This window comes from Vulpes lagopus, chromosome 10, assembly GCF_018345385.1.
Source record: "Vulpes lagopus strain Blue_001 chromosome 10, ASM1834538v1, whole genome shotgun sequence".
Lineage (NCBI taxonomy): Eukaryota > Metazoa > Chordata > Mammalia > Carnivora > Canidae > Vulpes > Vulpes lagopus.
The window spans coordinates 58,546,584-58,570,727 of record NC_054833.1 but is presented as its reverse complement, the minus strand read 5'-3'; the positions used below and the strand labels follow the sequence as shown (position 1 = coordinate 58,570,727).

At 58.7% G+C, this 24,144-nt stretch overlaps 1 protein-coding gene across 11 annotated transcripts; it reads left to right on the top strand.

The window, feature by feature from the left end:
- Positions 1-14: 14 nt before the first annotated feature.
- Positions 15-23,428, top strand: DLG4 (discs large MAGUK scaffold protein 4). Of its 11 annotated transcripts, none has more exons than XM_041770840.1 (21): positions 15-187; positions 1,100-1,198; positions 10,167-10,331; positions 13,533-13,586; positions 13,710-13,769; positions 13,953-14,077; positions 14,175-14,344; positions 14,453-14,589; positions 14,738-14,882; positions 17,474-17,769; positions 17,886-17,988; positions 18,129-18,243; positions 19,512-19,688; positions 19,827-19,863; positions 19,945-19,972; positions 20,100-20,147; positions 20,244-20,345; positions 20,567-20,739; positions 21,639-21,748; positions 22,298-22,389; positions 22,487-23,428. In XM_041770840.1, exons 5-21 carry the CDS (start codon positions 13,740-13,742, stop codon positions 22,591-22,593), a joined length of 1,995 nt encoding a protein of 664 aa, XP_041626774.1. In that variant the 5' UTR covers positions 15-187; positions 1,100-1,198; positions 10,167-10,331; positions 13,533-13,586; positions 13,710-13,739; the 3' UTR covers positions 22,594-23,428. The 11 variants fall into 11 exon arrangements, 10 of the variants coding, with proteins under 10 accessions (XP_041626774.1, XP_041626767.1, XP_041626766.1 ...); XM_041770833.1 differs by lacking the exon at positions 15-187 and adding an exon at positions 1,401-1,441 and having other exon boundaries at positions 764-1,198; positions 10,167-10,232; positions 13,719-13,769; XM_041770832.1 differs by lacking the exon at positions 15-187 and adding an exon at positions 1,401-1,441 and having other exon boundaries at positions 764-1,198; positions 10,167-10,232.
- Positions 23,429-24,144: the final 716 nt, after the last annotated feature.

Below are 24,144 nucleotides of genomic sequence, written 5' to 3'. Positions count from 1 at the left end.
TTCCCGTCTCTCCCAAACGCCTTCGTCCCACCGGGCCGAACTCGAGTGTAGCCCTCGGAAGGGGCGATGGGATAGGCTGGGGCGGAAGGAGGAGGAGCTCAGGCTTTTGCAGCCGGAGGAATGGAGGGTGGGCCAACAGGAGGACTTCCCCGGTGGAGTTGGAAAGGAGAGGTGGGAGAAAAAAAATGTAAGACGGCAGAAGCAGGGGCAGACGACTCTATGGAGTCCCTTGTGAAACCCATCTCCATCAACACGAGAGGGAGGGACATGGTGGCGTGGGGCGGCCCAGGCATATTCTCCTGAGACCTGAGGTGTCACTAACTTTAGAAACACCTGAATTCTCACCGTAGGGCCCTCCCCTCCCTTCCCCTCTGCAAATTCACCGCCTCCCCATTGGGGCGCTGGAGACCTTCCCCAGCAGGTGTCTCTTTCTCTGTCCTTGTTTCCTCCTGAGACTGTGTGACATCCTGGACTCTTCCCAGGGGGAGTGGAACTGTAGGGATTCTCCTCCCGCCCACTCTCGCCACACACACCTACTTCCCTAGCCCTGGGTCAAGGAGTCCCAGGTCATGTATAGGTCATGTATACTCCTGCCCTGAGGACACACCCAGTGGGGAGAGGTCTGGGCTGGGGCTGCAGGAGCCTCCTTGGGGACACCTCCCCACCCCCCCCCACCCCCCACCCCCGTTCCCAGTGCCCAGTTCCTCTGAAAAGTGCAGCAAACTCACCCCTGGCTTTGAGAAGAGAGACCATTGTGCCAGGCGACCCAGGGGGTTAGGACAGGACTGCCCACTTTGGTGGCTGGCTAAAGGCTGGAACCTGGTGGGGAGGCAGCTCAGCTCCAACCCTGGGGATTAGGGAGATTAAAATCAGAGAGGAGAGATGTCCGAGAAACCCAGAGGTGAAACTGGAGAGTCCCGTGGAGGAAAGGCCTGGGGGCGGAGCCGAGTGGGGCTGGGACTTGAGGACCCTCGGGCTGATCCTTCCCCACCCCACTTAAGCCCAGGGAGAGGGGACAGGCTAGGGGAGGCGAGTGAGCCGCGCCTTGGTCCATGGGTCTCTTCCCCGTCCCATTCCTCCCTTGCTTGCATTTCACCAGCTCCCCGGTCAGCCCTCTGGCTCCTGGCCCCCCCACTGTTGCGATGGGCGCCCCCTCTCTTGGCTGTCCTGCACAGTGACCTCTTCCAGGCCCTGCTGGGTGAGTAGCCCTGATTCTCTGGGGAGGCTGGGGTGTGAAGGGCTGGCCTGGGCCTGCTAGGGCAGTGAACACACTTGGGGGACTGTCGGGTTGGCAGCCAGGAGGCCCTGGGGTGCCAGCAGCAGTCAGGGCAGGTTGTGGGGGCAGGGGAGCCCCCCTAGATGGGGTGGGGGAGGGTAACTCAGCTGTATTCTGGTGACAGACATCCTGGACTATTATGAGGCTTCCATCTCGGAGAGCCAGGTAAGGGGGTGAGGTGGGGCGCCTCCCCAGAGGGGCAGGCAGGACAGGGGCCGAGCTGCTGCCCCACACTTGGGGGCCTTGAAGACAGACTTCTGAGCCCAGGGTGCAGAGAATCCCAGACTCCTGGGTCCTGTTGGTCCCTTTCCCCTTCTGCTTCCCCGCCTCCCTCCTCCCTTGGCCCCAATTTCGGGCATAAGGAGTCCAGCACAGAATTACTTCTCATCCTTCCTCCTGTGCAGCCTGAGGGAGAGCTGCCCCCCCCCCCCCACCTGCCCACCCAGACCTCCCCCTCCCGCCAGCCAGCACTGCAACTAGCACGGGTGCTCCGAGCCCCACAGCGGGTGCTTCCTCTCCTGAGACCCAGGAGGCCTCCTGATCTCTGGCGCTGGTGCCTGGCCAGGCCTCCATCTTTGCCTCGGGGCCTGTCTGCCTCCGCTCTGCTCTCCTCTCCCATTATCCGGGTTCCTGCCGGCACGGAAGCAGTTAACTCTGCCAAGGCACCCCCCCCCATCCTCGCTCCTCGCTCCCTCCCTCCCTCCCCCTGCTTCCTCTCTCCTCCTCTCTCCCCTTCCCTCCTCGGCTCCAAGGCTCCCTCGGCCGCTGCCGCCTCCAACCCCCCCACCCCACTCCCCCGCCGCGGCCCTAGCCCCTGGCCGGCAGGCAAGACCCTCCCCTACCCCGGGGCTCCCTGAAATCCAGTTCCCCTCCCCCACCCCAGCTCATGCCCCAGCCCCCGAACTCCGGGGCTGCCAGCCCCCGGTGCCCCCGCCCCTCCTGAGAATCGGGGTGTGCTCCCCAGGCCACCTCCCCTTCACTGGGGACCCCCTTCTAGGGCCCCCTTCCCCTCCCTCCCACGCACCCCTCCCCTTCCTTTCTCCAACCCCCTCTTTCCCCTCTCACCCCTCCCCCCATCCTGGCCCCCCCTGCAAAAGTGGGGTGCGGAGGGGGGAGGGGTGAGAACCCACAGAGGGGAGGAACGAAACTCCGATGAAGTCAGAGCCCCTTACCCGCCGCCGCGGCCAGCCCCCCCAACATGGACTGTCTCTGTATAGTGACAACCAAGGTAAGCACGATAGGGGGGCTCTCAACTGGGGGGAGGGTATGAGTTTGTGGGGAGGGGTTAGGCAGGCCTAATCTGGGGCTGGGGGCTGGGAGTGTACTGGGCGGTCATGATTTACTTTGGGGGTTCACATCTGAGATCGTGCTAGGTTTGGCCACAGGTGCCCCCTGGAGTGATCTCTTTGTACCTGTAGAGAAATGGAAAATTTGGGCTGTTTTGTGGTTTGGGGGGGCTGATGGGTTTTGGGGTTCACCAATGATGTTTGAGGGAGACTTATTTAAGGAGAAGCCTGGCTCACATGGGAGTCCTGCTCTTGTGCATTAGAAGGTAGACTGTGTGAGGGGGGGTTCTCTTCCCTCCTGAGGGACAAACTGGCTTCTGGGTGTCTCGTCCAATTTCAGGGGGCTCTTGGCATGGGGGTAGATGGTTATTGGCTGTGAGTGCCTGACTGGTCTGGGGGTGTTAGCTGGCAGAGAAGGGGTGGGCCTTCAACCTATAGAGCAAGCGTCTCGTGGTGGATACATTTGGGGGTACGCTCAATTACGGGGAACTGGGAATTCAGGGTTTGATCCTATAGAGCGGGATAGTTGGGAGTTGTCAGAGGGCTAGCGCCTGACACAGGATCACCTGAGGGAATGGACCAGGTGAGGTGAGGATTTGGGGTGCTCCCTTGGGAGGAGAGGCTTGCAGCAGTGGAGGATGCCAGACCCTGAGGAGGAGGAGGAGGAGAGCTTTGGGGAGAGAGGGGATTTGAGGAGGGGACCAGGTGGGTGGTGCAGAATTTGGGGGTGGCCCAGGCAGGTGCTCAATATCCCTGTCTCCTCCCACACTGTATCCACCCCTTGTTGAGAAAGGAGAAGAGCAGATGGAGGGGCATGTTCCCCTTACCCCTGTCACTTGGCATCAAGGTGGGGGAGGACACCTGGATTTCAGGTTCCCAGGGTGCAAAGGAGCTGGAGGAGGAGGGCAGGGTTGGCAGCAGTGAGGACCGGCAGAGGGGGTCCCCGTGGTTGGAGCCGGAAAGGGCAGCGCTTGGATGGGGAGCACAGGCCAGCTCCTGGTGGGATGCAGAATACCTAGGTCTTGGCTGTGAGGCTCTGGGACTGGCAAGCTGGATGCCTGGTGTGTGGAGGGAGCTTGGGCGGGTGGCAGGCAGCTGGGGGTTGGGGGGTGGGACAGGAAGTGGGGGCCGGGGAGGCGGGGTCCGGGTGAGTCACAGGCTGGGGAGGGGGTTATATTTAGTGGGAACTGCAGCTTCTCAGGGGAGGGAGCTGAGGACACACATGTTCCCTGCCACAAACTCACACATGTGTGTACACATGCATCGTGCACGTGTGAGCATGGATGGAAGAGACTGGAGGCTGGGGACCTCAGGGTCTGGAGTCCCCACACCCTCTGCAGAGCTATTTGCTTGCCCCCCCCCCCCCCCCCCGGCCCAGTTCTGTGGGCTCCAGGCTTTCTCCTATGCTGCCACTTCCCCCATGCCCTGGAGTTGCAGTGGATTTTTGCCTCTCGCTTACTCTGGCCTCATCTCCTCTAATGTCTGTCTGATCCTTTGCTTCTCCTGTCTCCTGCCCTTAGCGTGCCCCTGGCGGCCTCAGCTTTGCTGGCTGTGGTCCCCTGCGTACAGGTGTACCCAGAAAGCCAGTTGGAATGTGGAATGTGTGGGCTCTGCTTCCAACATGGGAACATACATATGCAAGCGAGGGTGAGGGGCTTGCCTGTACTGGCAGCTATTCTGGGAGGGGGAGCTTCTTCATCTCCCTTCCAGACTCCTACTTCTTCGACGGAGCCCAGGGTGAGCGTCCCCGAAGGAAGGAGCCTTGCGCAGAGAGGATCAATCATGCATTTGGGGGCTTTTACAGAGGCGTGGAGGAGACCCAGGCTTGCCACATTCCTTGGCCAGAAAACTTGTCAGTCTCGGGATGACGGAGACTCCAACTCCCATAAGGCCTTGAGGCACCAGAGCCCTCAGTGGTAGAGGGTTGCTGTCCGCGGGGCTGTTGGGAGTTGTGGTTCCTCTCTATCCAGGGCAGCGGAGGGTGGCCCCGGGAGGAGCCGGCAGGGGGCACGAGGCACCAGTGTCCCGCCCCCCCCCCCCCCCCGCCTCTCCCACCAGCGCCCTCCCCCGCCCCAAAGACTCTGGGTGGGGTGCTCAGGCTCTGCGGTCGGTGCGTTTCCCAGCCCCGTTTGGGAGTCGTCCATCTTCCGTTGCCTATATTTAGATTCGTGCCGCAGTAATTTGGGGAACATGTATGGAATGCCTACCATGCGCCAGGCCCTGTGCTTTGTGCTAACTCCTGCCTTCAGAGCGATCCCTGGGTCTTACTCTGCGCCGGGGTCTCTGCCGGCGTCGGTCTCTGAGAATCTCTCCCACTCCGCCCCCGTCCCTCCCCGTGCTCCCAGCGCTGCTGCCGCCGTTGCCATGGCAACCGGCGACGACTGTGGTTGCGTGGCCGACTGGAGGGGCCGGGCGAGGGTGTCGGAGGGCGGAGCGGAACGGGCGGGGGAGGGGGGAGTGGGGAAAGACTAGGCCGGCGGGGGGGGGTGTCTTTGGCCCGAGCCCCGGAGGCGAAGCGGTTAAACCCTCCGGGTGGTCCTCATTGGGCCCTGCCGAGGTGCCGGGGGCGGGGCGGTGTGGCCAGAGGCCTCATTCATTGGCGGCCAGGGGCGTGGCGGAGGGCCAGTGTAGGCGAGGCCGGGGGAGCGAATGGGCGGGAAGTGGACGGAGGCGTGGCCTCCCGGAGGCAGGTGGGTGGGGTCTGGCTTACTCCGTGGAGGGAGGCGGTGGCACCCCTCGGGAAGGGGCGGGGCCTGAGGCCGGCTACCCCGACCGGGATGAGGGCGGGGCTGACCCCGCAGGGGCGTGGCGTGGTCTCCCGTGCCGAGAGGAGTCGCGGGGTCTGAGGGCCTGCAGTCTAAGGGGCTGCGGGGTGCGGGGGTCTTTGGGAAGGAGAATCCAAGGGCTGGGCGATCTGACGTCTCACTTTTCCTAAGATGGAGGCCTGTTCGGATTTCATCAGAGCACAACCTCCTACCTCAGCTCTCTGTTCCAGAGAGACGGTTGCTAGGCGACGGCAAAGTCCATGATTGCTGCGTTGCCAGGCAACAGGGAAACGGAAAATGGAGGGAAAAAGGAAATGGGGGATGGGAGGGGGGGGTCTTAAGGGGCCACAGCGCCCACTGGTGGAGAACGAGGGAGTGTGCATTTTCTATTCTAGAAGGAATTTCGAGTCCAGCTCCTTGAGCTCGGGCTCCCTCTGAGGAACGGAGCATCCTATACAGATATAAAACTAGGGCATTGGGGGTCATCTTGGGGGCGTATCCCGCAGATTCCGACCAACGGGACGGGAGTGACATAGGCGAGGTTCTAGGGCAGTCCGTCCTCACTGCCCTGTGTGGGCATTAAAGATAGGCCCGAGGAGAAGCAGATTTGAGAAGACTGCTCACTGGGCTTTAAGAGTTGGGAGGGTGGGCGTTTAATAGAATATTTGGAAGAGTTGCTTTCAGGGTCAGCTGTTTGGGGGGAAAATGGAAACCTGAGAGGCAGTCGTTTTGGGGGTGTTCTGGAGGATTTGTGGGTCACTGCAAATTGCAGGCCAGATCTTACTTTAGATGAATTTTTTTTGAGGCTTGGATGTGGGGGAGATAGATATTTTTGGGAGCACTCTTCTAACAAAGTTGGAATTCGGAATCAGGAAGATGATGTTGAGATGTAGGAAGGGCAGCCAGAAAAAGGAGTAATGTATGAACTTGAGTGAAGAAAGGAGATAGGGAAGTATCTTGCAACTTAAAGGTTTAGGAATAAGTTGAAGACATTGCCATTGAATTTGGAGGGTCAGCTTTAAGACACATTAAGGACTCCCAGAAATCGGGCTCTGGTGATATATATTTTTTAAGTTTTTCCTTTTTTTTTTTTTTAAGTTACTGATTTAAGTAATCTCTACGCCCAATGTGGAGCTCAAACTCATGGCTCAGAGATCAAGAGTTGCATGCTCTTCCCACTGAGCCAGCCAGAGACCCCACTGGTGGTCCCTGGACCTGCATCCTGGAAAATCATGAGTGTCTCTTTAGATGTAGAGATGTGGCCAGGGGACCCCAAACGGATTTGAAGAATGCTTATTTGGTTGTTTGCACTAGAGCAAGGGTGATATTTGCACTAATTTCAAGGTCTCTGTGAGTGGATGAGGGGATATGATTTTGAAAGGGATGACTTAAAGGGTAGTTTACTTTGAAGGGACAGCCAGTACCTGTGGTTCTCAAACTCTTGGAAAGCATCGTGTTCTCTCAGGTGGGGCTGGCTGGACTGCTGGTTAGGATAGTAGCTGTCCTGGCATCTGAGGGGATCCACATCAACCGTCTTTGTGGAGGGGATTGTGGAGGGGGGGCTTGCGGGAGGCATTTTAGATAGTTTGGGGGTCCCTCTGCCGTGAGAGGGAAGTACTTCTTCCTTCTGGAGCCTCGGGCGTCCAGTAGAGAGGAGTGGTCCAGTGAAGTGTGGGAGTAGTTAGGAGTCTGGTGATTTTAGGGGTAGACGATTCGGTGAGAACTGCAGCTATAATTTGGTAAATCTCAGGAGTGTCTGTGCAGAGGGGTCGTAATGGGAGTGTCCTGTGCAAGGTGAAGTCCACAGAGAAACCGCTGGAACCCTGGAAGTTGATAGCTAAGAGGGTCTCCCCTCACCCCCTCTCTCCCATCGTGACGCTCTCCCGCACTGCGCAGGCGCCTCCCCCCCCCCTCCGGCCGCAGCCTCCAGTCGCCGCGTCCGCCGCAGCCCCCGCCCCTCTGCCCCTCCCCCTCCCCCAACCCTGGGACCCTCGCTCTCTCCCACCCGCCCCCATCCCCTCAGTCCCCCTCCCCTTCTCCATGTCGGCTCGGAACAGATTCGCCTCCATGTGTCTCTGCGTGGTACGTGCCGCGGTACGGGCTCCGACCCCGCTTCCCTCTTCCCGGACCCCCCAAATCTCAGGGTGCAAGCTTCAAGTGCTGTCGCTCTTCCTTCTGCTTGGCGCGGGGTCCCTGGGTTGCAGTGTCTCGCAGACAGGCGCAGTGGGTCGCCCCTCTTATCAACATATCCACTTCCACTCACACCCCTCTGTTTCGGGGGTGCAAGCCTCGGTTCCAGGTCATTCTATGCAGCTGCGGCTCCAGTGATGAGAGGGCCAAGGGGGGAAGGAGCAACAGCGATCCCCAGGCCTTTTACCTGCCCTAACGCACTGGGGTTTCAGACTTGGTCCCAACGTGGCATTGGCGCTGTTGCTGCTCCAGCCCAGAGTCCCAGTAGGGTAAAAGAGGGGATGCTCCTTTCCTGCCTGCCCTGCTTTACTTGACCGGTAATCTGGGCCCAAAGAGGTGCTGACCCCACCCCCATCTCTCAGTTAGCAGGTATGAGTGGTATCCCCCCATCGCTTCAGACGGTTCCCCTCCACCCCTTACTACATGTCCAATACTCTGAAAATTTCCCAGGAATGGACATAGGGCCTAACCTCCATCAGCCACATTCTGGGAACTTTGGTATCCTCCCCTTGTGCCCCATTTCCCTCACGCTGGCTTCTAAGGCAGGGAAGTCTTTTCTCTTGTCCTAGATGGTCCCCCCCCCACCACCACCGTGGGGGTGAGGCAGGCAGAGCCGGCTGCAGTCTCACTGTGACAAAAATTTGCCTTCATCCTCTCTCTAGAATAAATGATGAATTTCTGCAATTCCATTTTCCTTATGTGCACCCCGATATGTCTGCATCACATTCGGGGATCTTTCTTTGTGAGGTGGGCTGAAGATGGAGGGGCCATGGGCTCCCACCCTCCCCCAGACCGGGAGAGGCTAGAAGCTTCCACCCTGGGGCCTTGCCCCGCACCCCGCAGGGTATGGGGACACCCGGCACAGCCAGGAGAGCTGCTTCCTCCCTGCCCCCCTGGACCCCTAGTCCAGGCTGCAGACCACCTTTTCAGGATGTGGAATGAACATCCTCTTTCAGTTTTCGTTATTCTGTTACCAAGATGGCCCCAGCCTTGGGTGTATTTAACTTAGCCCCACCCCCCACCTCCAACTTTTCCTTCTTCTCTGCTTGTTGTGCCCATGGGCTTGAAACCCAGAGCTCAGGATTTTCTTTATGAGTCTGTGGCTTAGAAGGTGGAGTGTATCTTGATGAACCCCTGTTTTCCTTCTGAGAGGCACTCCTTGCCCCTCATCTCTGTCATAGGTGGGACAGGCTTCCTGTCGGCGGCCCCACGTCCCTCCCGTTCTCTTGCTGCCCACTTAGCTACAGCCAGACGTGGGTCACATACTGGGAACTTACAGAATCCCACTCTAGCATCAAGCATTGACCTTGGATCTCGCAACTGGTGCCCTCCACATGTTGAGGTACACAGCTTCTCAAATGCTTTTTTGAGAGGAAGTCTGTCTTCTCTTATTATCTGTGTGTCCGGTGGTGGGTGTGGGTGGGGTGGCGTCTGTCTTCTCCAGTCCCCGAGGGAGCCCTGCTTGTGGTACCCTCCTCCTCCTCCCCTGAGCTTGGAGTTTGGGAGGGTCTGCTTGGGGAGAGAGTAGTGTGAGGGCAGAGGCCGATGTGGGAGGGCCCTGGCAGAGTTGCCACCTTCTCTGCGGTCTCCAGCTGGAGACCTGCGCTGTTCCTCTCTCTCTGGCCCCCAGTTAATCTCCTTTCCTGGTGTCCTTGTTAAGCTAGCATGGGAGGTCTGTGAGATGGCTGTGGTTGGTTGGGAAGGGAGTCAGGTGTTGTGTTGGGTCTTGCCCCCTGAAGGCCAGAGGGGGACCAGCAATGGACTCTGAGACTCAGCGCTCTACCCCCTTCCGCATCAGCCAGCCTGGAATTGACACCCATTCCTGCCCGCCCTCCGAGCCTTACTGCCTCACTTCCTCCCCTTCCTCCCCCATCCCCTTCTAGTATATCCGATTAACTGGCTGGGCTGTGGGCATTGGTAGGGATGGGGCCAGGCATCTGGGGGCCCCTTTGCGGACTACTTGGGAACCAGCTGGGCCAGTGGAAGAGGAGCTGAACTAGTTTAGTGTTGTCCTGCCTGGGGGGCTGATGCAAAGTACCTGCCAGTGCTGGAACAGCCAGTCGCTCTTGGGGTAGAGGCTGCAGTGGGAAGACTGAGGCCTGGAGGAGGGTGGGGCAGGAATGAGATGGGATGTGGGGTATGTGTGTGTGTGTGTGTGAGATGTGGGGTGTGTGTGTGTGAGCGCGCTATGGAGGGGGGGAGCTTACAGACATGGGGGGAGTGGGGTGAAGAGGAGGAGAAGAATGGAGGTACAAGTGTCAGAGGGCTGGTGATGGGACAGGATGTGTGACAGGGACCTGATGCCTACGGCCCAGGCAAGGGGGGAGAGATGGAGGCTGGAGGAAGGGGTGTGTGGTGTGGAAGGGGGTGGGGAGGGTGGGTGGGCGGCTGGGGGCTGGGACGTGGGGATGGGGGCTGGGATTTCGGCTGGGAGCTGGCAACCTAGGCGGCACAGGGGCTGGGGGAAGGTGGAGAGTGTAGAACCAATGGCGCTGGAGGGAGGGGGGAGGAACTGGTCTGGCCCCGTGGCCTTCCGCACAGCACTGGAGGGGGGTGGGGATGGGAGTGGGGAGAGGAGGTGGCCAGGCGGGCAGCCTGGAGCCCATGGCCCTGGGCCGGCCCCAGTGACGCCTTGGTCCCCATCCCCAGAAATACCGCTACCAAGATGAAGACACGCCCCCTCTGGAGCACAGCCCGGCACACCTCCCCAACCAGGTAAACGCCCCCGAGCTGGTGCACGTGGCAGAGAGGAACTTGTCTCACCTCGAGGCTGTCCACGGGGTCGTGGGCCACGCCCACCTCTCCCCCCTCAAGGTAGGAGACTCGGGCGACCCCCTCCCCAGTGCGGCCCTTGGAACCTCGGAGCGGCGGCCACCGCCAAGGGCTGGTAGGGCCACAGCCGTAGGTGGGCTTGCGAGGCTGGGGCTGGGGCTGCTGGGGCCTGGCGGGGGAGCAGAGACACCTGATGCCCCAGAGGAGAAACAGAGGCCTGACGAGTGGGAGGGGGCCAGCCCAAAGCCAGGGTGTATGTGCGTGCTCACAGCCAGCCCGGGGCAGAGATGCGTGCACCTCCAGGATGCTCCCGCCCCAGGTCCTCTCCATTCCTTCACACCCCCCACCTCCGTTTCCGTTCCTTGTGTCCTGAGCTCTGTTCTGAGCGCCTGCTGCCCTCATTTGCTCCAGTCCCTTCTCGGCCTCCTCCCCCCACTTCCGGCCTCTGAGCCTGGCTCTCCGCTGTTCCCGCATCTCCAGCCCTTTCTATCTGTCTGGCCGGAGATTCCTGGCAGCCTCCCGGCAGCCACGGGGCCTTTCTGCCTTGGCCCCCGGCCCCTGGCTGCCCCAGCCTCAGGTCCCCTCCTCCCCGCCTTTGCCTCCCGCTGGCTGGCTGGCTGCTGCTTCTGGATGCTGTCTCTCTCTTCCTCCCACACACTCTCCTGCTGCCTCCCCAAGCCCCAGCTCAGGCCCTCCTCGTGGGGCAGCCAGCTCTCCCTCCCGTGGTTACCCTTCCCTCGTGGTCCCCTCTACTCTTCCTGCCGCACCTCTCTCTCATCCCACTGCCACCGCCACTGCCCTCACTGCCACCGTGCTTCTTTTCTTCGGGTCCCTCCTGTCCCCTCATTATTACCCACCGCCACCTGTTTCCTGCCCCTTCTCCTCCAACGTGCTCGCACTATGTTTTCCCTTCTCAGGGCCACACTGAGATGGAGACACCAGGTGATCCGGGAGGGGCAGGGGTGGGATTCCAGAATCTTGTGGGATGTCCTGGGAAGGGCAAGGCTGCTGACACTGCAACTAGAAGAGGGAGATGAGGAGGCAGGGAGGGGGCGGCAGTAGGTGCAGGCGTGAGGATGAGGAGTCCGCAGGGAAGGGAAGACCATTCTGTGGCCCGCAGTCAAATGGAGAGACCACAGAAGGGTCAGAGGCCCCTGGTGCGAGGATGGGCTGGGCAAGCCTGTGAAGTTAGGGCCCGGGTGAGCTGATGGAGGGAATGGAAATAAAGGCCCATCTGGAGGTGAGGAAACAGCACGGGGTATCCGTGGGAGTGCAGGAAGGCCGACTGGACATGCTTTTTGCGGGATTGGGCCATTAGGTCCCTGCAGGAGGAGACGTGGGAGAGGAAGGTGTGCAAGAAGGTAGTGGGCTGAGGCTAGTGAGCATTGGGATCGGGAGTGGGGGCTCTGGAAGCAAGGAAAGTGGAGAAGAGAGTGCTGGAGGCCCCGATCCCGTGAGGCAGCATCTGGGGGACAGGAGAAGCCTCGATTGGTAGAGGAGATGGGGAGTGGGGTGAGAATGAAGGACTGATTTGGGGACAGAATCCTGAGGGTTTGAAGCTGGGATAAGGGAGACTGGTGGTGATTGATCTCTCCGGGGAATCAGAATGGAGGATGAGGGCCCCACAGAGAGGAGGAGTGGGGCTGGAGGGGCCATAGGGGCCCAAGACTAGGACACAGGCTGGGTTGGCAGGTGGAAACTGTAGGGTGGGACAGAGATACCGTGGAGGGTGTGGGATGCTGTAGAAAGGGATGGGAAGCAGGTGAAGGTAGTTGAGAAGAAGGCTTTTGGGGAAGGAGGCTCTAGGATAAGGATGGGGTGGGGATGGGGGATGGGCTGTGGGATGGGGAACCGACATGTGGATGAGATTTTAGTACCCCGGGGGCCATTGGTTGGATAGCAGCATTTGCTGAGATTTGAAGGGTCAGAGGTTGGTGGTTTTAATAGATTTATGGGTATGAGCTGAAATCTATGACAGAGCTGGAGAGGTAACGTGTGGTGTCAAGAAATAGCAGTAGGAGAGAGGAGGGGCCCCTTTGGAGGGGGAGATCGAAGAGTCTGGGGAATTCGGGATGAGTGCCTCACGCTTGGTAGGCTCCAAATAAATGTTTGTTTAAGGAGGAGATAAGTTGGGGACCCCGGAAGGAAGCTCGTGCCCGCCTCCCCCATTGCCATGGCGGCGGGGCTTCGGTTGCCCTGGCAATTGGGGAAGCCCCTAGGACCGGCCTGAAGCTGGCCCCGCCCCAGAGTCTAGAGACCCTGCTGCGTCGGGGCGATGACGTCAGGACCTGGGCACGCCCGGCTTTAACCCTCTCCCGCGTGTCGCGGGGTGGGGGGGGGGAGTAGATGAGGAGATAGGACCCGGATGTCTTTCACCACTCCTTCCTGACGTCCTGTTCACTGCGTAGGGTGAGGGGCGCCGGACGGGCGCCAGGGGCTCTTGAGGATGTGCTGCGCGAACCAACCTCTTGGGCTTGGACCGCTTTCACCGGGCTCTCGGGGGGGCGGGGCCAGGGCCCAGGAGGCGGGGCTAGCGGATTCCCTCGGGAATCTGGTCCCCCCTAGGCCACGCCCATCTCCCCCCCTCCCGTTGTCCTGGCGACAGGGCCTTCTGGAGGTGGGTCTCCCCAGGCCGTGGCTGGGCTTAGATACCGTTGCTAGGCAACAGAGTCGTTAGAGGAAGGGGTGGATTGGAAGTGGGGGAGGGAGGGGCCTGCAGCTGGGGGAACCCCGGATTCCTGGGACCTACCGGTTAGGGCAAATGTGTGTGATGGTGAGGGGCACATCTGAGGGCAGCTTCTCAAGGTTTCTGGGTGTATATAGGCGGACAGGGGCAGGGATAGGGGCAGGATGGGGGGCAGGACCCGGTGGACATAGAAGCCCAGGGGTGTAAGTGTGTAGCACATAAGGCAGCAGCACCCTGTGGTGTTACATCCGGTGAGAACTACCCCCTTCGCCTGCCCCCCCCTTTACCATCTGCTGCTCCCCCATCTGGTTGTCACTCCCTCCATTACTGCTTTCTCAGACACCTCCTTCCATATTCAGGGGGCCTGGGCCGGGCAGAGTTAGGGCCTGGCACATGTGCGTGTGTGTTTGTGATAGGGGTTGAGCTGGCTCCTTGAGTGGTTCACAAGGAGGCTTGGTTAGGAGGCTGAAAGGGTAGCCGGACTGTGGGGACCCCCGATGACAGGCTTCCTTTTGAGCCAAGACTCAGGCAGCCCTGCATCTCCTTTCCCCTCACAGGCCAATTCTCCTCCTGTGATTGTCAACACAGACACCCTAGAAGCCCCAGGCTATGTGAGTTGTTTAGATTTTAGGGCCCTTGCAGGAGGAAGGAGGGAGGGGGTGGGGTGTGGGCTGGTCCTTGGTTCTGCAGTAGGGGTGCCCATCTCACTGGTTTTGTGTTTCTGATCCATGTTGGAGTTGCAGGTGAACGGGACGGAGGGGGAAATGGAATACGAAGAGATCACATTGGAAAGGGTGAGCAGGCTCCCCATGCCGAGAGCCCCCTGCCTCCCTCTGGGGGCTGTTGTCGGGGCCAATCTCTCAGCTTTGTCCCTGCTCATGGCTCCCGGGCCCCCCCCCCCACCTCACCTTGCCCGGAGCAGGCAGGCAGCAGGCAGCTGGGGGGAGGCCTGACGCTCCTCCCCTCCTTCTGCCCAGGGCAACTCCGGGCTGGGCTTCAGCATCGCAGGTGGCACCGACAACCCACACATTGGCGACGACCCATCCATCTTCATCACCAAGATCATTCCTGGCGGGGCTGCAGCCCAGGATGGCCGCCTCAGGTGGGGAGAGAGGATGGGGGTCAGAATGCTGGTCCCCTCTGAAGGGAGGGCCCTGGTGGCAGAAGCTCCTGGCTCAGGCCCACCTTGCTGCCCCCAGGGTTAACGATAGCATCTTGTTCGTGAATGAAGTGGACGTGCGGGAGGTGACCCACTCCGCTGCAGTGGAGGCCCTCAAGGAGGCGGGCTCCATTGTCCGCCTCTATGTCATGCGCCGGAAGCCCCCAGCTGAGAAGCTCATGGAAATTAAGCTTATCAAGGGCCCTAAAGGTAGTAATCTGTCACATCTCCCAACTCCCCCAGCCCAACCGGTCCCCCCCCCGCCCCAAGGCCTGCTCCCCGGCACTGGGCGCCCACCTCTGTCCTGCCTCCTTCCAGGTCTTGGCTTCAGCATCGCGGGGGGTGTAGGGAACCAGCACATCCCTGGAGATAACAGCATCTATGTGACGAAGATCATCGAAGGGGGTGCCGCCCACAAGGACGGGAGGCTGCAGATTGGGGACAAGATCCTAGCGGTGAGGACCTCCATCATTCCCCCAGCTCATGCTTGAGTCTCGCCTCCCGGCCCCCCGGCAGGCCCAGCCTTCCTCATCACCGTCCCCACAGCATGTTTGTCATGGGGCTGTTTCTGGCCCCATCTGAGCTCTCCTTCCTTGGCCCTAGGTCAACAGTGTGGGGCTGGAGGACGTCATGCATGAGGATGCCGTGGCAGCCCTGAAAAACACATATGACGTTGTCTACCTAAAGGTGGCCAAGCCCAGCAATGCCTACCTGAGTGACAGCTATGCTCCCCCAGACATCACAACCTGTGAGAGCCCTCCAAACCTCAAAGCTCCCCATGACCCCGTCCCAGTTACTCCTGTGACATCCCAGGGCCCCGTTCCTCTTCGGATACTTCCCACGAAATAGAAACCACTTCTCATGTTCTGTGGTTGGAGACTCGATGGAAAAATCAGTCACCACAGAAAACCCAGAAAAGATTGTCAATAGTCTCTTCCCCAGAAGGCACAAGGCCCAGATGGTTTTGTGGCTCATTTTTTCAAATCTCTAGGGAAGATTATTCTTTTTTAATTTTTTAATTTTTTTGGGGGGGGGGAGAGATTATTCTTACGCTCCTTCTGAGCAAGAGAAAAGATTAAAAAAAATTCACGTTTTATTTTATGAGGGCACTTCAAATGGTCGCAAAGCTGATGTAAAAGAAGGAGAGTATAGGCCTCATTTTGCTTCTGAATAGAGATGTGAAAGTTTATAGTGACGTACTGATAAACTTAGCAGCGGTTTAAGGGGATAACGTTACAAAATAGCATTTGTTTTCAGAAAACTAAAGATGGTTCTGTTTGGGGAAACTTTATTTTTTTTTTAAGATTTTATTTATTCATGAGAGACACGCAGAGAGAGGCAGAGATAGAGTCAGAGGGAGAAGCAGGCTCCCTTTGGGGAACCCGATGTGGGACTTGATCCTGGGACCCTGGGGTCATGACTTGAGTCAAAGGCAGATGCCCTGAGCCACCCAGGTGCCCGTGTATTGGGAAACTTTTTAATATTTGTTTGAGAGACTAAAATTGTAAGCTCCTTCAACTAGACGTGGGAAGAGACATTGAGGAAATGCAATGTCTGTTTTCATGTGAAAGCTTAGTAAATGAGGAATGCAGACATTTTCCGTACATGAAAAGTAGTTGTCCTACCAAGAGGATCCTTGGCTCCTTGGAGAAGGGGCCAATTCTCAATCTTGGGCCAGAAATGTATGAGATGAGCTTGTAACTTTTTTTTTTATGTTAGAAAGTGATGGAGATACTCAAGATTGCTAGGTTGTGTTAATGACACAGGATGGGCTCCTACTGGCTCTGCCATCAAAACATTCAATATGTGAAAGTCTGTGAGATCATAATGATGTGTAAGAATAATTGGGTGTCCTTGGAGGATGCTAGGAGACCCATTCATTCTGACACCTGGCAAACACAGAGAAAGAGTGAGGTATTTACGTTCCCTTTCCTATACAAATGACACCTCAGAATTACCAAATTATTGATGTAGCAAAGTTTTTTTTTTTTTTTTTCAAAGATCTTATTTACTTATTCAGGAGAGACACAGAGAGAGGCAGAGACAGGAGAAGCAGGCTCCATGCAAGGAGCCCGATACGGGACTCGATCTTGGGACTCCGGGATCACGCCCTGAGCTGAAGGCAGACGCTTAACCACTGAGCCACCCAGGCATCCTGCAAAGTTCTTTTTAAAAAAAATTTTTTTTAAAGAATATTTTACTTATTTATTCATGAGAGACACACAGAGAGAGGCAGAGTCACAGGCAGAAGGAGAAGCAGGCTCCTTGAGGGGAACCTGATGTGGGACTCGATCCCAGGACCCTGGGATCATGACCTGAGCCGAAGGCAGACGTTCAACCACTGAGCCATCCAGGTGTCCCTAAAAACTTATTATTTATTTATTTATTTATTTATTTATTTATTTATTTATTTATTTATAGTAGACTCTACACCCAACATGAGGCTTGAACTCAACCCCTAGATCAAGAGTTGTATGCTCTACCAACTGAGCCAGCCAGGTGCCCCAAGGGAAGGTTCTTTTTTTATAGAATAATTCCTACTGATAAGTGCTTCTACCTCCAAAACAAAAGTAGAATACCCTATTTTGCAATCCCCAATGAACTATCTGAACCAGGTAGTGGTCCTCAGTGGCTGCTAAAGCTGTTGGGTGAAAGGCTGGGGGGAGGGGGAATCAGCTGGCCACCTCTGAACCTGCCAGGTAGTTTCACCTAAGATCACCAGATAGTCTTGTCTCCTGTTGCACAGCTGTCCATTTCTACTGGGTTGTCGATGAAGTATTTGTGCCCCTGAAAAATTGAGCTTGAGTCTGACAAATTACCAGTTTACTGGAAACAGAGCAGAGGCACATGTTAACACCACCGAAGATGCAAGCAGTCATTTCCCCATTAGAATCAGCCTAATAGAAAATGGGAAATTCTGTTAGATGACCTAGTTTTCCCAACCAACGGATGGCCAACAGAAGGAAGAGAGAGAGAGAGACAGAGAGAGAGAGGGAGGCAGGAATTTTATAGATTAAGATATTTCAGAAACAGCACCCAAAAGAAAACCCCCAAAGTCCCGAAGCCTGGTATTCATATTCCCCTTGACTTGAGCACCCCAGGCATACCGAGGACATGTGACCTTCAAATCGATGACCCCCTGGGAGAACCAGCCCCTGATATGGCCTGTGAATCCTGCCCCCCACAATTGCTGGGATGTGATGCCCCCTTCACCCCACTCTCCTGTCTGAGCCCACTCTCCTGATTCCCTCCTGGTTCCCTAGGGAGAAGGTGGGGTGGTGGGTGCTTTCCTTCTCGAAGTTTGATCTTACCCCTTCTCCCACGTCTTCCTCTCTCCAGCTTATTCCCAGCACCTGGACAATGAGATCAGTCACAGCAGTTACCTGGGGACCGACTACCCCACAGCCATGACCCCCACTTCTCCTCGGCGTTACTCCCCGGTGGCCAAGGACCTCCTGGGGGAGGAAGACATTCCCCGGGAACCGAGGCGGATCGTGATCCACCGGGGCTCTACGGGCCTGGGTTTCAACATTGTGGGTGGCGAGGACGGTGAGGGCATCTTCATCTCCTTTATCCTGGCCGGTGGCCCTGCAGACCTCAGCGGGGAGCTGCGGAAGGGCGACCAGATCCTCTCGGTGAGGGAAGGCCTGCCCCTGCCCCCTCACCACTGGGCACCCCCCCTCGCCCCCTGGGGCAGAGCGCGGAACTCTGGGGTCCAGCTCTGACAACCCGGCCTCTCCCTTGTCTCTAGGTGAATGGCGTGGACCTCCGCAGTGCCAGCCACGAGCAGGCTGCCATCGCCTTGAAGAACGCGGGTCAGACAGTCACCATCATTGCCCAGTATAAACCAGAAGGTACCAGGCCTGAAGCACCCCAGCCTGTGGCTAAGCTGGTCTTCCGGGTGCCAGCCCCTTGGCTTGTGGCTTCTGCCAGGCCCAGTAAGGGCGGCAGGAAGGCCGGGGCCACAGCTCAGGAACCTTCTGGTCCCTTCTAGAGTACAGCCGATTCGAGGCCAAGATCCATGACCTCCGGGAGCAGCTCATGAACAGTAGCCTCGGCTCAGGAACCGCCTCCCTGCGGAGCAATCCCAAAAGGGGTTTCTACATCAGGTTGGGGTGCTTCCGGGCCAGGCTTGACTTTGTTCTCTGCCCCCTGCCACTGCCCCCCAGATCTTCTCCTCACCCCTACCTACCTCCCACTCCCAGCTGGGCCTGATGCTCTGCCTCTGGCCATGGGCTCAGCCGTATAGGTTAGGGACCTTAGATACTCTGTATCAGCCGGAAGGGGGCCTCTGGGCTGAGTTCCCCTGCTGCCGTCTGGCCCTTGGTTGCCCCTACGTTTCCCCTTGAGACCTCCACAATCTGGTGACATGCAGGTCACTGGCTGGCAGGGCAGGGGCCTCTGGGCTGGGTGGACTGTGGCCTGCGCGGGCACCTCCCCGGGGGTGGCCCAGGGGAGCGGGGTGCCTGGTGTCGTGGGCGCCATGGCTTCTGCCTCCCCAGCCTCCCCTGCCGGGGCTCCGCTGCTGTCCTCAGAACTGTCACCTCACCTCTTCCCCAAGGCCCAGGCCCGCACTGCTGGCCATCTGCTTTCTGGACACGTTCCCCCGGGATGTCCCACAGGCATCTTAGCTCTACATGTCCTGAGTGGGGGCTCACTTCTTTCTCCCATGTCCTGGAGCTCTGTCTTGCTGCCCCAGCTTTCTCCCTCGCTAACTGGTGCCGTTAACTGGCGCCCATCCGCCCAGACTCCTGCCTCCAGGGGGCCTGGCTTGGCCCTGCCCTGCCTGCTGGGCTCTGGTGCCCCCTCCCCCCCCCCCACTGCCATGTCCTGGGTTGGTCTGTTCTGGCTTCCGGGTGTCTCCACGCCGTCCCAGGTCCCAGAGCGTCTCCCCTTTCACCTCATTGCTGTGCTCTGCATCTTGGCTGCCTCAGTGGTCCTTCCCCTGGCCTGACCCCAGGGGTCGTGGTAGGCTGATAGGAATTCGATACTGGTGGGGCTGATCAGGGATAGCACAGCGGTCCTTTTCTTTCTTAGGACCTTGTGCCGATTCCGGTTTACCTCTGGTTGTCCTGTGCATGCGTGCTGCACACTGCTTCCATGGGAGGGTGGTGTTCCAGATTGTTCTCTAGGAGTTGCACTGAGTCCGTAGTGGCTCTGGTCCCTGACACAGTGTGGACCGAGTGGCAGATGTATTGAGTGTATTGATGGTAGCTCTCAATAGTAGAGCTTTCGGTCCTCCCAGGTTTTGAGTTCCTTGGAGTCCGCGGCCCCTGTGGGCAGGCTGTCAGCCGCTGTGCTTGTCTGGCGGGTCTAGGGGTGCGGGGCGCAGGGGTGGCCTCGGCCCACCTCTGATGGATGGCTGCCTGCCCCCCAGGGCCCTGTTTGATTACGACAAGACCAAGGACTGCGGCTTCCTGAGCCAGGCCCTGAGCTTCCGCTTTGGGGACGTGCTGCACGTCATCGATGCCAGCGACGAAGAGTGGTGGCAGGCGCGGCGGGTCCACTCTGACAGTGAGACGGATGACATCGGCTTCATCCCCAGCAAACGGCGGTGAGGCTCCCAGGCCCACAGCCTTCCTGCCACAGGCACTCAAGGCCCAGAGGTCCCCGGGTGGGCAGCCCCAGGACCTCCTGGGAGGGAGGGTGCCTGGCATCTCCTTACCTGCCCATCCCTCCATGTTCCCCACAGGGTTGAACGACGGGAGTGGTCAAGGTTAAAGGCCAAGGTAGGTCCCGGGAGTGAGCTTGGCGGGGAGGGGCGGGGCAGGTGGTACTCCACCAACACGTGGTCTGCTCTTTCTCCGTAGGATTGGGGCTCCAGCTCTGGATCACAGGGTAGGTAGGGTCCACTCGGCACCCCGGGGTGAGGGAGCCCTGAGCCTCTCTTGATAGCGTCAGGAAGGTGGCAGGGGGTCCCGAGTCCCATCTCCGAGCCCCTCGCAGACGCCCTGCCTCCCACTAGGTCGAGAAGACTCCGTTCTGAGCTATGAGACAGTGACTCAGATGGAAGGTGAGTCCTGGCCCCTGCTGCGCCCCGGCCCTGTCCCTGCTGCACCCCTGCCGCACTCTGCCCAGCCGTCCACCTGAGCTGGCTTTCTGTCCCCAGTTCACTATGCTCGCCCCATCATCATCCTTGGGCCCACCAAGGACCGAGCCAACGATGACCTTCTCTCCGAGTTCCCCGACAAGTTCGGATCCTGTGTTCCCCGTGAGTGCGGGTGGGGCCCCTGGGGCGAGGCAGGGAGGTGGCGTGGCAGTGGGGCCCATGGGGGGGTCTCAGGCAGTGGGCCCGCAGGAGTTGGGGTGTAGGAGGACACGGGTCTTCAGAGGAGGGGGGCCCTGACGGGCACCGCCAGCCCCTGCAGTACTGGTCTCCCTAGATGAGGGTTGGTGGTTAGATCTTCGGGGGATTGGGTGACTTCCTGGCAGATACAACTCGACCCAAGCGGGAGTACGAGATAGACGGCCGGGACTACCACTTCGTGTCCTCCCGGGAGAAGATGGAGAAGGACATCCAGGCGCACAAGTTCATCGAGGCGGGCCAGTACAATAGCCACCTGTACGGGACGAGTGTCCAGTCCGTGCGGGAGGTGGCCGAGCAGGTAAGGCCCTGTGGGCAGCTGGCCCCTTCCCCTCCCTCTCCCCACCCCATGGCCTTCCCCAGCTCTCTCTAACTCTCTCTCTCTGTCTCTCTCCCCACTGGGTCTCCACTCCCTCCTCCGCCTCTTCCTCCTCCTCTGGGGCAACTCTGGCTGCCTGCTCCCCGCACCTGCTTCCCTGGCTGCTCCCCGACCTGCTCCCCTGCCTCCCTTTCTCCCTTGCTTGTTTCCTGACCCCAAACTCATGCCACCATCTGTTCCCTCTCCTCCCCTTCCCTGTGCTTTGCCCCACTTCTCGTCTCTTCCTGTGGTCTTGCCTGTGGGGCCTTGGCCTCTCCAATGTGGACCCTCCCTCTGCCCTGCTCCCTTGTGGCCCCTGGCCCTTGCCTCTCCCGGGGTCTCTGCCCCCCTGTCCTGCTCCTCCTTTCCCCTGCTGCCCCCAACTCCTGCCTTCTCACCCCCTGTGGCTCCCTTCTCCATCTGCCTCTCCTCCCTCCCACCTGTCTCTCCTTGTTTCTTCCATCTGTCTGTCCTTTGTCTGTCCCCCCCATCCTACTTCCTTTCTTCTGCTGCCCTTCACACCCCCACCCTACATGCTGCCCCACCTTTTGGGTCCCCTTCCTACCTGCCCCTCACCTCTCCTTCTGTGCTGGCTTCTTTCTCTGCTCTGTCCATCCCTTCCTTTATCTCTCTGTCTTTCACTCCCTCTGTTCACAACGCCTCCCACCTTGACTCTCTGCCCCCGTGTCTGTTGACATCCGTGTCACCTCCCTTTTGGCCAACCTCCCGTCCCCCACCTTTCCACGTCCCATGTCCCATGTCCCGTGTCCTGCCTGGCACCTCTATCTGTCCTGCCCGCCCCCCGCCTGCCGGTCCCCTCCGCCCACTCCGCCCATCCCCAGGGGAAGCACTGCATCCTCGATGTCTCGGCCAATGCCGTGCGGCGGCTGCAGGCGGCCCACCTGCACCCTATCGCCATCTTCATCCGCCCCCGCTCCCTGGAGAATGTGCTGTGAGTATGGTCCCTGGGGGAGGCCTCCCCTCCGCCCCCACCCCCTGCATCTGTGGCCCCGGGCCTCAGAGGGCCTTTGGTGACTTCTCCCCTGGCCCTGGATGGGGATCTGCACGAGAGCTGGAACCCAGAGGGTGCAAGGCCCGCCAGGCCTTTCCCTTCCTCTCCAGCCTCAGGGAGAGACTGGGCAAGACTGCCTATCCCAGAAGCCCCCAGGGGGTACACCTGCCAGGGCCTACACCTGCCAGGGTGAGCCAGGGCCTTCCAGGCTAGGCTGTCAGGGGTTAGAGTCCCAGTGCCATCACTGGGGCTGAAGGCCAGAAGGATGAGACTCTGGAGAGGTCCAGGGTGGCCACACCTGGCTGGGGTGGGTCCTGGAGTGGGTGTGTGTGGAGGGGTCAGTGCAGCCCAAGAGGATCCTGGGAATCGTGTGTTTTGCTCTGTGCTCCAAACAAAAACCTGCTGGTGGCCACTTGACATCCCTGGATGAAGGAGGTAAAAGGCAGGTGGGACCTGTGCTCAGGGCTGCATCTGTCTCGCTGTCCACAGAGAGATTAACAAGCGGATCACAGAGGAGCAAGCCCGCAAAGCCTTCGACAGAGCCACCAAGCTGGAGCAGGAATTCACAGAGTGCTTCTCAGGTGAGGCCCGTGGGGTGGACAGATTGGAAGGAGGCTTCCCTGGGTGGATGCCCCACTGTTGGCTAGGGTCTGGCCTCACTCCCTGCTCCACCCCCAGCCATCGTGGAGGGCGACAGCTTTGAGGAGATCTACCACAAGGTGAAGCGTGTCATCGAGGACCTCTCAGGCCCCTACATCTGGGTCCCGGCCCGAGAGAGACTCTGACTCCTGCCCTGCTGTGGCCTGGACTTGCCCCACCTCCGTCCCGTGGGCCCCTTGGTCTGGACTGAATTGCCCAAGCCCTCTACGCCCCCTAGCCTCCCTCCCGTCCCTTCTTATTTATTTCCTTTCTCACTGGATCCAGCCCTGGAGGGGGGACACTCCCCTGCATGTATCCCCGCACCCCAGGAACCTGGGGTCTGGGGGGGAGCCGGGCTCCTGGTCCCAAGCCCGTGCTCCTGAGGACCCTAGCCCTTGCCCGCCCCCAACGCACACATGAGCCCATCGGGGGCCACCTGCCCTCCCCCACCTCCTCCCACACACATTCCAGAAGTCAGGGCCCCCTCAAGGAGCACCCCGCTGCAGGGACGCAGGGCACAGGCCTCCTCTGTCTCCTGAGGCCAGGCCTGGGTCCCCCCTGCCCCTGTCATAACTCCCCAGGTCCCTTGGTTTAGCATTTATTTTTTTCCCATTTTTTTTCTTCTCAAAGGTGGTTTTTTTGGGGGGATAAGTGGGGGACCCCGCTGTGGGCCCCCTGCCTTCCACGTGCCCCCCACCTTTTTTCTTTGCCGGTTTGCATGAATGGAAGGTTTAATTGTGGCTTTTTTTTTTCCTGGGATTCTTTTCTTTTCTTTTTTTCTTTTTTTCCTTTTTTTTTTTTTCTTTTTGGGGAAAGGGGAGGGTTGGGTCTAGGGAGTGGGAGCGTGGGAGGGAGGGTGGGGGGCAGGGGTCGGGGGTTGTGCGTCTGGGAGCCAGGGGAAGACTGGAAATGCTGCCGCCTTCTGCAATTTATTTATTTTTTTCTTTTGAGAGAGTGAAAGGAAGAGACAGATACTTGAAACCTGGTGTGTGGCCTGGTTATTTGGGACCTGGGTATGGAGGGAGACAGGGTGGGAGTGTAGGGACGACTCTTGTAGTCAGATCCTTCTTCACACCAGCCCAAGAGGGGAGGATGGCTTACAGGGGGTCTTGGAAGGACCCTGAAACCAGGGACTCCAAGTTGGTAGTGAAGTGTGGGCCTGGGACGAGCTGGATACGCCATCTGTCCAAAGTCACTGACAGACCTGGAAAGAGGCTGGACTGGCATATGTCCCTACAAACTTAGCCCAGCCCTGATCACTCCCCTGGGCCGCCTGGGTCCTATTGGGCAGCATGACACTCCCTAAGGGAAAATAGCGAGGAAACTCTCGGTTCAGGTTCATAGACTTGTGGACAGAGCTGGGCTCTGGCAGTGATGTTTACACAGGTTTGCTGGTAAGAAATGCTGTGGAAATATTTTTTTGTGGGATTCCTTTATACCCCATCTCTATAGAGAGATTTGAAGCAGCTTTGCCACTAACCAGGGTAGGAAAATGGAACCTCGATATATTCAAAAACAAAAACAAAAACATCTCCAGTAGCTAGAAGGGGAAATAGGATCTCTGAGCCTCCTGGTAGACAGGGCAAAAAGGGAAGCAGCCCATCATGTAGTTCATTGTTAGAAAGGAGATCAAAGAACTCTGGTTCTTTCAGGGAGTCAGATTTTCCTGACCACAAGCCTTGCTGATGCTTCTCAGA